General features: G+C 47.4%; 1 protein-coding gene across 1 annotated transcript in view; it reads left to right on the top strand.

Moving 5' to 3' along the window:
• The window catches only part of lrba (LPS-responsive vesicle trafficking, beach and anchor containing), a 184,498-nt gene that overhangs the window by 79,912 nt on the left and 91,924 nt on the right, over nucleotides 1-12,662 (top strand). The window contains 1 exon segment of the mRNA XM_076996609.1: nucleotides 5,781-5,947. Coding sequence (XP_076852724.1) covers nucleotides 5,781-5,947 — 167 coding nt within the window.

Below are 12,662 nucleotides of genomic sequence, written 5' to 3'. Positions count from 1 at the left end.
CTTTGCTCTCCGTCAGTTCTAATATCTTTTAGTAACGGTGATGGAAGCGGCCAATTATTTAGACTGTAAAGATTACTTATGTATGATCTCCCTCTCACTCTTCCTCTTTCTCCGTTTCTCTCTCTCTCTGCAATTCTCATGTTCTTTCCCTCTGTGAGCACGCGCGCACAAGATTGAGTTATCGTCTCCAGCCCCTGAGACAGAGAGGATGGTGACCGTCAGGTCCTGATGGACACTGAGATAACCAGTGGAAATCCAATTATCTTTCCGCGTTCTCTTTCGAATAGGATCTCAAATACAAAAAGATCCCTTCGATCGGTGCGTGTGGGGCGAGAGAGAGTGGGGACTGTGGAGGAGAAGGAAGAGAGAGAGAGAGACCGAGAGAGATGGAGGGAGAGAGTGTGACCTCTGCTACTTGTTAAGGGGGTATTTGTTCATTAGGAGTGAAATGTGGAGGGTGCCACACTGCAAGGGCAGATGGAGACACCCTGATAGAGGAGAGAGAGAAGGAATGAGGTCACCTCCGTCTTCCCCTCTATCTGTCTCTCCCTCTCTCTGGTACCTTTCACTTGATCCCGATGTGATTGAGTTAAAGGTGTGTATGTGTGTGTGTGTATGTGTGTGTCTGGTGTGTACTGTGGTGGTCTGATAGCTTCACCAGTTTCAGTGATAGAGACTCACTCAAACAGTTGGGATAAAACCCTCCCAGTCTGGGTGATTGAGGACGTCTTTAATAATAATAACTCTCCAGCACACATTGAGAACAAAGAGGGCTTGAGCATCTCATTAACAATAACACGTAAATACACTCTGGAAACAGGATGATTAAGGAAAGAGTTCAGCACTCATTCTACTGGTTACCAACAGGGATGCTCACTCTGTCTCTCTCTCTCTCTGTGTCTTTCTGTCTGTCTCTCTCTGTGTCTTTCTGTCTGTCTGTCTGTATCTCTCTCTCTGTGTCTTTCTGTCTGTCTCTCTCTCTTTCTGTCTGTCTGTCTCTCTCTCTGTCTTTCTGTCTGTCTCTCTCTCTTTCTGTCTGTCTGTCTCTCTGTGTCTTTCTGTCTGTCTGTCTGTCTCTGTGTCTTTCTGTCTGTCTCTCTCTTTGTGTCTCTATCTCTCTCTTTAATTGATTCCCCCGGTAATTCTTGTGCAGAGGCACATTGTAGTGTGAGCGTGTGTGTGAGTGTGTGTGTGTATATGGTCATATGAGGACCCCCTCCATGGTCCTCCCCTGTAGCTCTGTGGTAGCAGTAGGCTGGTGATTTGGGGTCTTATTATTCTCTACACTACAGCCGCAGGTCTGCACATTTCACCTTGGCTTTTAAACTACTAGAAACATAATAACGTTTAATAATTTTAGTCTGTTTGTCAATTGTGTTTAAACAGTGTTCTGTTCTGTATATATATATGTGTGTGTGTGTGTGTGTGTGTGTGTGTGTGTGTGTGTGTGTGTGTGTGTGTGTGTGTGTGTGTGTGTGTGTGTGTGTGTCTGGTCTCACTCTGCTCGCCGCTATGGTGGGAATGTGGTTGTGTTCATTTTCTGTGAGAGCATTATTCTGCGTTTATATTCTTCCTCTCTTTTGCTTCCTCTCCTTCTCTCTCTCTCTTTCTCTCTCTCTCTCTCTCCCTCTCTCTCTCCCTCTACCTCCTTCTCGCTGTCGAACATGTTCATTTTTCATTTTCTCCACGTCTCTCCCGTTTCACTGCTTTTCTCCCTAAAAGGATGTGCTTGCTTCCTGACTGGCCTCGCGTGTCGTGACCTTGGAGCACGCCGAGCGGTCTGTGCTCCCCTCGGAGAGGAGCGGTGAGGGCAGAGGGAGCAGCGGAGCCCGAGATGGAGGGTCTGCCATGCGGGCCTCCTGACCAGTCCATTAAAACACACAATGAAAGAGGTGGAGAGAGAGGGAGAGAGAGGAAGGAGCAATACAGGAAGAGATAGTTTCATGATGAGTTGTTTCGCCTACGTTAACCTTGATGGTCACCATGACTGCTAAGGGCAGGTTACAGTGACAGCTTCTCCCTCTCTCTCTCCCTCTGTCTCTCTCTCTCTTTCTCTCTCTTCCTGCATTTGTGCCCTGTGGTGTCTGGGGAGCCTGCAGCACAGGGAAATCAATACAGGAGCCGCTGCCTGACGGGCGTGTCGTTGCAGAATTGAAGTGCCTGTCAGCCGGTGTCATTCTGGGACTTTTGTTCACCATCGGACTTTTAAGGCGTCATTTTTCTCCGATGTCTCTCTCCTCTGTCCACCTTTTGTGTGAATTCCCTCGGCTGCTCCTCTGAGCCGCGAGGTTTTGTGGGAGACTGATGGGCAGAGAGATGGAGTGAAATGAGAATCTCTTTGCTTTGTTCATCTTCGCAGTTCTTTCCTTTTTCTTTTTTTTTTTTTGCTTTTAATTTCTGAAATTCATTATCCAGCCCCATTGCATCTCCAAACACACTCTGGGATGTGTGTTCTTGTGTGTGTGTGTGTGTGTGTGTGTGTTCTTGTGTTTGTGTGTGTGTGTTCTTGTGTTTGTGTGTGTGTGTTCTTGTGTGTGTGTGTGTGTGTTGTGTGTGTGTGTGTGTGTGTTGTGTGTGTGTGTGTGTGTGTGTGTGTGTGTGTGTTCTTGTGTGTGTGTGTGTGTGTGTGTGTGTGTGTGTGTGTGTGTGTGTGTGTGTGTGTGTGTGTGTGTGTGTGTGTGTGTGTGTGTTTTTTCTGGCGTATTTGCATCTGGAGAGATGAAACTCTGTGGATGGGCTTGTCCCGTGGGGGGTGGGGGTTTCGCCTGTTTGTGTGTGTGCATTTGTGCATGCGAGAGAGTGTGTGTCTGAGCCATCTCTGGTGGGGTGTGAACATCAGATTCTGCTGATCTAATAAGCTTCTTATAGGCCTTCATAATGAACCTCTGAGTATCACTCTAAACTGTGTGTGTGTGTGTGTGTGTGTCTGCTTTTCTCATCCAGACTCAGGGAGTCATTGGGTTGTGTGTAGGTGTCGTTGCTATGAGGAGGTGATTATGGAGTTTAACCCAGCGACCCTGTTTGTGTCAGACGCTGTACAGTTGGACTCGTGGTGTGCGTAATTGGCTTCACGGCACAGCGTGACAGTTACATGTGGTTTTCCTTATATTCAGCAGAATCTGCAGGCAAATTGTGGCACTTCAAAAGACCACGGCTCTGTTCTGGTGATGGGTTTGTGGACAGCAAAAGCTCCTCGTAAAGAGACGTAATGACAGCCAGTTTGGTGGGGGGGGGCTACAGCTGGACGGCTGGCCCTGTCCCTTCCTCCCACGGGTGGAGTAGGTAGAGGAGCCCCACTGCAGGAGAGCTTGGGGACGTGGAGGGCTCCCGCACGGTGACGTGCTTGGGTGGTGCGATCGGGTGTCCGGTGTCCACCCTGTCTGGTCCTGTCACAGGAAACACGTAGCCCAGGGAGATGGGGATAATTAGTCTGTCCTACACCATAACGGTCTCTTCTCGGTTCCTCTCCGGACCCAGATAAACGTTGTGGACACCGTTAGCCCTTCATCACAGAGTTTTAGGGTTACGGCAGGATACAGACCTCAGTTTTTCAGTTGCAACATTACTGGACGTTTGAGTTTGCGGTCGCCAATTTTAGGGATGTCGTGTTTTGTTGAACAGAACGGGGCCGTTTGACCCAATGGCTGATGGGTAAATTTGCATGCCAGTCAACATTCTATGGTGGTTGACATCATTGTAATGACATCATCATATAATTACTGGCCATCGTTATTTGGATGATGTCATTTCTCAGTATTTCTCTTCATGCATGAAGGCAGAGGTTGTGTGTTTAGCTGGTGGGAAGCGTCTATTATTATTTTTTTCTTTCAGTCTCAGGAAGTTCATGAAAACACCGATGTGTGTCTACGTAGCCCATTTAATCATTCCACGATTTGCAGCCGTCACCACGAGCGGATAGAGTGCCTGTTTATGGCGATGCGTTTGAACTTGTGACAGCTAATTAATAACACGTTAATCAGTGGATGAAAAAGGAGAAAAGCCAATGAGGAAGGAGGTTCACTCTCTCTGGCCAGGCCCCGCTGACGGGACGTAGACAGGACCTTTTTGGCGAGACCTCAAAGCATCCGACGGGGCACCCTGCCCAGGTCTGATCCAGTGAACATGAATCAAACATCATATTAAAATCCAATTCATTTAGGTTAGTGCTATTACCGTTGTTTTTAAAGCCCTGGTATTTTGGATTAATGGAATAGTTTTGCAACCTGAGTTCCAGCGCTGTAACGCCCATTCACTGGCTGTTGGCTTCTGTACTGTAGCTGCTGTGTGAAGCTGGGTGAGCATGATCCACTGTCTCTCTGTGGTCTTCCTACTGTTTCATTCAATCTTCCCTTCATTTCATTCCCACTGAGTGACTTTTCCGCTCTCAGACATTCAGCCTTTGTGCCTAGACTTGACCTACTCTGTAGGTTCAAGACAAATTGCGCTCTCTCTCTCTCTCTCTCTCTCTCTCTCTGTCTCTCTCTCTCTCATCCATCCCCCCCTCCAACCCCCCACTTCTTAAGACAGTGGCATGGGTTAACGTTTACGCATTCAGCTCAAACCCTCTTTTGCCTCCTCTCCCTGATCCTGGCTCTTCTTTAAGGTCAGTGCCCAGTTAAACGCTGCAGAATGAGGCACAGATTGATAATTAGGAGAAGCCGGGCCCTGCTAATGTGATTCTTCTGTATGGATTTCCTGTCATACGTGAGGAGTGGCCAGCCCGGGCGGAGGGGAGGGTCCATTAGAGCTTTTTTCCCGTGTTTACCGCCGGCTGTTACTCCGCACGGCCCGGACAGAAGCGACGAGTCCGGATCGGCGGGGCTGATGGAGGCCCGCCCAACCCCTCCTGCACTTCACAGCTAATTGAATTTTGGGCCCATAACACACAATGGATGGGGAGGCAGAATTGCATTAAGAAGCTCCGATCGCTGCTGTAACCTTTTGGCTTGATTTGCTGTTTGCCAGACGTTGCATCACGGGAGAGGAGACGTGGGCCGACCACGCCGTACTCTTGCCTTTGTCTGGCTGGGACTGGAACCTGTTCCCCCCCCCCCATTTTGCTTATCTTTTAGTATTTGTTAAAGTAGACTTTTGTGTTGTTTTGTTGTTTTCTTTCTTCTAAACATACATAAAAAGTTTGATCAAAAAGCTTTCTGTAGCAGAAGGTGCTTTGTTATGCCATCATATCTGAGTTCAAAGACCTTTTGATAACAGATTCTGACAAAGAATAATGTACCCCTTTGCATTGTGGGTATTTTCTACATTTTTTAGTGTAGCCCAAAGGCATTAGCAAATACGTGTCCAGCGTTATTAATCACCGTGACAACGACTTGGAAATGACCCAGAGTTCCATTTGTTTCCTGTGTGTATAGAGTTACATGCATGCAGACACACACACACACACACACGCACGCTCATATCTCCAACTGTGCATGGAGATCCTTGGAGTTTCCTTCTTGTATGATATATGTTTCATCAGTGGCGTGTTTTATAGTTTAAGTTCTGGGATGCATTTGCTGGTATTGGATACATACTGATATGCTTTTGTTTCATACATATTCCAGTATATGTGTTTAAATTAATGAACTTAAATCATTGTGTGCAATATATGAATACAGCTCAGACAACCAGTGCATCTATCCAGACACCCACTAGTACCGAAATTATTTAAATGCATGTAATGTATCTATCTATAACCATTTATAAACCACTACTATGGCATGCTAGTCAGGATTTAGTTTCCTCAAGACTGTGTGTGCGCATGCGTGTGTGCTTTGCAGTCTCACTGTGCTCAATATGCTGCTGAGAAGCGTGATGAGGAGAAGATGTGTGACCACCTGATCAGAGCTGCCAAGTACCGAGATCACATGACTGCCACCCAGCTGATCCAGAAGATTGTCAACATTCTGACAGACAAGCATGGTGCCTGGGGCAACTCCTCCTACAGGTACCACACCTGAACACGTCTGAACAGACATGAACAACTCGGAACACACCATACACAGCATCACACAGACCACCTCAATCCTGAAAACACACACTGTCCCACATACCTGACCATAGCCACTACAATACTCAACCTATCACAACTTTGTCCAGTACACCATACATTTGAACACCACAATAGGAGGTGCTCCAGGTGTTCTATGTTCTATAGGAGGAGCTCCAGGTGTTCTAGGTTCTATAGGAGGAGCTCCAGGTGTTCTAAATTCTATAGGAGGAGCTCCAGGTGTTCTAGGTTCTATAGGAGAAACTCCAGATGTTCTAAATTCTATAGGAGGAGCTCCAGGTGTTCTAAATTCTATAGGAGGAGCTCCAGGTGTTCTAGGTTCCATAGGAGGAGCTCCAGGTGTGCTAGGTTCTATAGGAGGTGTTCCAGGTGTTCTGGGTTCTATTGGATGAGCTCCAAGTGTTCTAGATTCTATAGGAGGAGCTTTTATGTTCTCTGGGCTGCTCTAGGGTCTCTAGTTGCTTCTTCTGTATCGTATCTGCTCAGAACAGGCAGGTAAGATATTTGCTCTTTCTTCCTACCAACACTCCTTGTCTGATGCCTCTATCTGATAATCCACAGCGTCTGATACCACGTAAGGTTACTTGGTGGTAACTCCACTGGTGTGTGCGCAACCTCTCTTTCCTGATCACGTAGTCAGGCTGACTGACCGCAGTGACTGGTGCAGTGGGGCCGAAGCTGTGTTTGGGTCAGTAGGTTGCCTCCTCCCACTCCCTCTCAGCTGGACTGGGCTGCTTGGTCTCACATCATTACGCGGAGGTGAAATCCCTTTTGGCTGTTTGGTGGAGTCCACTTGTGTTGGACCCTGCTACACTCCTGGAGCCACCATCCAAACCCACACCCTCTCTCACCCTTCAAACCCACACCCTCTCTAACACTTCTAACCCACACCCTCTCTCACCCTTCAAACCCACACCCTCTCTCACCCTTCAAACCCACACCCTCTCTCGCCCTTCAAACCCACACCCTCTCTCGCCCTTCAAACCCACACCCTCTCTCGCCCTTCAAACCCACACCCTCTCTAACCCTTCAAACCCACACCCTCTCTAACCCTTCAAACCCACACCCTCTCTAACCCTTCAAACCCACACCCTCTCTAACCCTTCAAACCCACACCCTCTCTCGCCCTTCAAACCCACACCCTCTCTAACCCTTCAAACCCACACCCTCTCTAACCCTTCAAACCCACACCCTCTCTAACCCTTCAAACCCACACCCTCTCTCACCCTTCAAACCCACACCCTCTCTCACCCTTCAAACCCACACCCTCTCTAACCCTTCAAACCCACACCCTCTCTAACCCTTCAAACCCACACCCTCTCTAACCCTTCAAACCCACACCCTCTCTCACCCTTCAAACCCACACCCTCTCTAACCCTTCAAACCCACACCCTCTCTCACCCTTCAAACCCACACCCTCTCTCACCCTTCAAACCCACACCCTCTCTAACCCTTCAAACCCACACCCTCTCTCACCCTTCAAACCCACACCCTCTCTCACCCTTCAAACCCACACCCTCTCTAACCCTTCAAACCCACACCCTCTCTAACCCTTCAAACCCACACCCTCTCTAACCCTTCAAACCCACACCCTCTCTCACCCTTCAAACCCACACCCTCTCTAACCCTTCAAACCCACACCCTCTCTCACCCTTCAAACCCACACCCTCTCTAACCCTTCAAACCCACACCCTCTCTCACCCTTCAAACCCACACCCTCTCTCACCCTTCAAACCCACACCCTCTCTAACCCTTCAAACCCACACCCTCTCTCACCCTTCAAACCCACACCCTCTCTCACCCTTCAAACCCACACCCTCTCTAACCCTTCAAACCCACACCCTCTCTAACCCTTCAAACCCACACCCTCTCTAACCCTTCAAACCCACACCCTCTCTAACCCTTCAAACCCACACCCTCTCTCACCCTTCAAACCCACACCCTCTCTCACCCTTCTCCCTCCATGAGGATAACCGCCTCTCATTACGGCTGGCCGCCGCTGTGTTTTCCGGCCTGCCCCGAGCCCGCTGTCCTGATTATGATGCATGATGCACTGGGTTTGGACCAGGATGAAAGCCAGGAAGCAACCGTCGGAGCAGAAAGCAGGATCACACTTACTTCTGCACACCAGCAGCTGCGCACAGCTAGCCACACACACACACACACACACACACACACACACACACACACACACACACACACACACACACACACACACACACACGGCCCTAATGATGCCCACACACACATGCGCACGCACACACATGCACCTAACGATGCCAGCGCTCATACACACTCCTAATAATGCTCACGCATGCGTTCCTCTGTAATCTAGAGGAGTGATGAAAGTTTCTCACTGGTATTCAGGTTCACTCTCATCCCCCTTCACCTTGTTAGCTTGAGTTTGGTCTCCAGGGTCTAGTGTATTGGCCCAAGGTTTGTGGCATTATGGTTTCGCTCCCTCTCACCCTCCCTCCTTCAGTAACTCTCTCTCTCTTTCTCTCTCTATCCCTCTCTCCCTCTCCCACTTTCATCTGTATATATATTTTGTCTTTATTTTCTATGAACTGAAGCTCATGTTGGCGAGGTAAAAAATTACTGCCATGTTTGTGTGTGTGTGTGTGTGTGTGTGTGTGTGTGTGTGTGTGTGTGTGTGTGTGTGTGTGTGTGTGTGTGTGTGTGTGTGTGTGTGTGTGTGTGTGTGTGTACCCCAATCTGTGTGTACTATTAAAGCAGGAGCTGTGAAGGGAGAAAATGGAGGTCAAACAAAAGAGAGTTCTACAGAAATCCTCTTTCTCTCTCTCTCTCTCCTTCCCTCTGACTCTTTTCCTCTCTTTCTCCCCCATCTTGGTCTTTCCCACTCTTCCTTCCTCTCTCCCTCTCTCACATCTCTCTTTCTCTCTCTTTGGTGATGCATACAAATACCCCAAAACACAATCCCTGTATTCATACACACACACACACACACACACACAAACATGGGCTGATGTGCACACACACACACACACACACACACACACACACATAAACATGGGCTGATGTGCCACACACACACACACACACACACACACACACACAAACATGGGCTGATGTGCACACACACACACACACACACACACACACACACACACACACATAAACATGGGCTGATGTGCACACACACACACACACACACACACACACACACAAACATGGGCTGATGTGCACACACACACACACACACACACACACACACACACACACACACACACACCCCTGATCCCACGCAGCATGGTGGATAAAGCCTCTCAGTAAGACTAATCCCCTATTTACACAGGACTGAGTGAGGTGGATAGTGTTCCAGCTCACCTTCGTGTGTGAGTTTGCCCGTCCAGCCCAGCTGTGAAGGGAACCGGCCCAAATCTCCTTACATACACTGAGATGAGCATGACCTCAAAGCACTGATTGGGCTTGAATCTCAGAACTATTGCCATTGGCCTTGGTTACTATCAGAATTTTCCTGCTCTTGGTCACTGTCTGACACACACACACACACACACACACACACACACACACAGATTAGTAATATTGGTATCATAAATAGGGTTTGAGAGGATAGGATTTTACAGCACTGCTAATGGAAACAAAACTAATTTTAATGAAATTAATACTCTGCTCTGTACACTTTTACAAATACCTTTATGAGCTATTATTTAACCCACTACATAGTACAAAGACTGCAGTTGTATGAACATGCAGATACACACACACACACCCCTGCATTTTTCAGTCTGTATGAAAATGAAGTGTTTCCTCAGAGGACGTCCTGTCTGTGTGATTGCACTCTCTTTTGTGGAGACGGTTACTCCAGCAGCTCTGGCGTTCTCCCCCATAAAGACGTATTCCCCACAGTTTCCATTCAATAAAAGGATGAAAATGAAAATATTCTTTTCCTCTTGGCCTGATGGGAGTTGTTGTTTTCTCGTGGCAGCCATCTAATATCATCTGACACTCGCTGACCCGCCTGAATGCAATTTGTGTCTTAATATCCAGCTTACACCAGCCCTGGCCTCTGGAGACATGAGGTGTTAGGTGATTTCTCTCTCTCTCTCTCTCTCTCTCTCTCTCTCTCTCTCTCTCTCTCTCTCTCTCTCTCTCTCTCTCTCTCTCTCTCTCTCTCGCTTTCAGTCTCTTTTTTAGGGTTGTTTGCTCAGAGTTTGGAATCCTGCAAACAAAGGGAAAGAGACACACACACACATACACACACACACACACACACACACACACTCGTCTGGGACCGGTCTGCCCTTCACTGTCATTGACCCTCCTCTTTCTTATTCTCTCCTCTTTTGATTGGTCTTCAGTTTGATGGACAAGTGCATCCATCTGTCTGTGTGTTTTGTCTTGTGTGTGTGCGCTAGTGCAGGTGAACATGGGCTGTCTGAGAAAACCAGACAGACTGAACATGCAGTTACAAATGAGCAGACCAACAGCATTCTCTCTCTCTCTCTCTCTCTCTCTCTCTCTCTCTTCACTCCTTTTATTTGCTGGTGTGGCCATTGTATTTATTTGGGTCAGACGACAGATGATCTCTCATGTAGATGACACACAGGAAAGTGACTGTTTGGAGGAGAGATGATGGAGAGAGAGAGAGAAAGAGAGAGAGAGAGAGAGAGAGAGAGAGAGAGAACTGTAGCTCCCAGAGGACAGATGTGTCTTTCTCTCATATCCTTCTCCGCTGCATTTGAATGGTAGGACTAATGTAGCATGGAAATGTACTCTGCTGTAGAGAGAGCTGCCCACACACTCCCAGCCTGTCACAAAGAGAGAGAGAGAGAGAGAGAGAGAGAGAGAGAGAGAGAGCGCAAAACAGCTAGACAGAACGAATATCAGGGATTCAGAGGGAGAAAGAAAGTAATCCTGAAAATATTTGTGTTTAAAAAAATGACAATATGAACAAGTGGGTGTGGTTTGTGTGTGTGTGGCATATAAGTGAATGTGTGGTATATAAGTGAATGTGTGGTCACTAAGCAGTTCCCTCTAACTCAGGAGTGCTCTCTGTTCTCTCCCTCCTGCATCACCTTTTCTTTCTCTCCCTTTATTTGTTTTTTTCTTTCTGTTTCACTTTCTTCCTCCTTGTTTCTGTTTATTTACATCTTTCTACGTCCATTGTTCAATGTTTTCCCATCCCCCCCCCCCCCCCCCCCCCCCGTCTTCTCCGTGATAGCGGCCCTGAGGTAGGAGACAGACGGAGCCCCGAGACATCCATCTTCCCCCTGTGTGGCAGGAACCCTCTTCCACACCAAATCTTAGTACTGTGCACTCCAATTTTTGTCCAGTAAATCAAATCTTCTCTTTCCCTCAGAAAGATGAACACTGCACAGCTGCACTTTCACAGAAAGAAAAAATCAATGAGGCTAAAATTGAAACAGTGTGTCCCCCTATTGATCGGCCAGGGCGAGAGTAAACCGCCAGCTTTGTAAGTGTGTTGGTGGACTGTTAGCTCACCTGTAATGGGCAAACCATCAATATTAGCATCGCTGCTTCTCCTCACTGTGTATGGCTTCACGTCCCAGTAAGCGTACGTGGCGTCTGGCTTCGCAGTCTTAACTCACAAATATCCCATCCCAAGGCAAGCTCCCAATGTTTCATAGGAATTCTTAATTGAAATATTAATTCTTTATTGTAGAGTAGTAGAACAAAGATCGCCCTATTAAGGGACGTGAGCTTAGTTATATAGTTAAATAGTTTGTATTTGTAATGGTACATAAATGATAATAACAATGTCATTTGCACGGACGTTTAAAAATTTGTGTATATGTTTTGATATTAGTAATTTACATTTCATTAATTTACATTTAATCTTAATTCATTCATTTTATGATGGATCTTTGTAATGATAAACACACACACACACACACACACACACACACACACACACACACACACACACACAGTCACCAAGCAAGTCTCTTGGGAGTACTGAATTCTATCACACAGAACAATGTGTAGAGAAAGGTTCTGCCTTTTATAGTCACCTACTGCTACTACTGTCACACATGTGTACGTACACACACACACACACACACACACACACACACACACACACACACACACACACACACACACACACACACACACACATACACACACACACACACACTGCCCTCTCCTCACTTCATGCTATTTAGAGTGGTTCATTAGTGTGTGATCAGGGTTGGTGTGGTTAATGCTACCCATACATCATCCTCTTGCTTCATTACACGCTGTCTGATATGAAAGACCCCTGTTGCTCCACCTGCCAAACACACCCACACCCACACTCCTACACACACACACCCACACCCACCTACACACACCCACCTACCTACACTCCTACATACACACTCCTACATACACACACTCACACCCACACTCCTACACACACTCCTACATACACACTCCTACACCCACACTCCTACACACACACACTCCTACATACACACTCCTACACCCACACTCCTACACACACTTCTACATACACACTCCTACACACTCCTACACCCACACTTCTACACACACACACTCCTACATACACACTCCTACACACACCCACACTCCTACACACACTTCTACATACACACTCCTACACCCACACTCCTACACACACACACACACACGCACACCCACCTAC

Source organism: Brachyhypopomus gauderio, chromosome 1 (genome assembly GCF_052324685.1).
Source record: "Brachyhypopomus gauderio isolate BG-103 chromosome 1, BGAUD_0.2, whole genome shotgun sequence".
NCBI classification, from domain to species: domain Eukaryota; kingdom Metazoa; phylum Chordata; class Actinopteri; order Gymnotiformes; family Hypopomidae; genus Brachyhypopomus; species Brachyhypopomus gauderio.
Note: the sequence above shows the minus strand (reverse complement) of the source record. Positions and strands in the feature narration are given on the sequence as shown.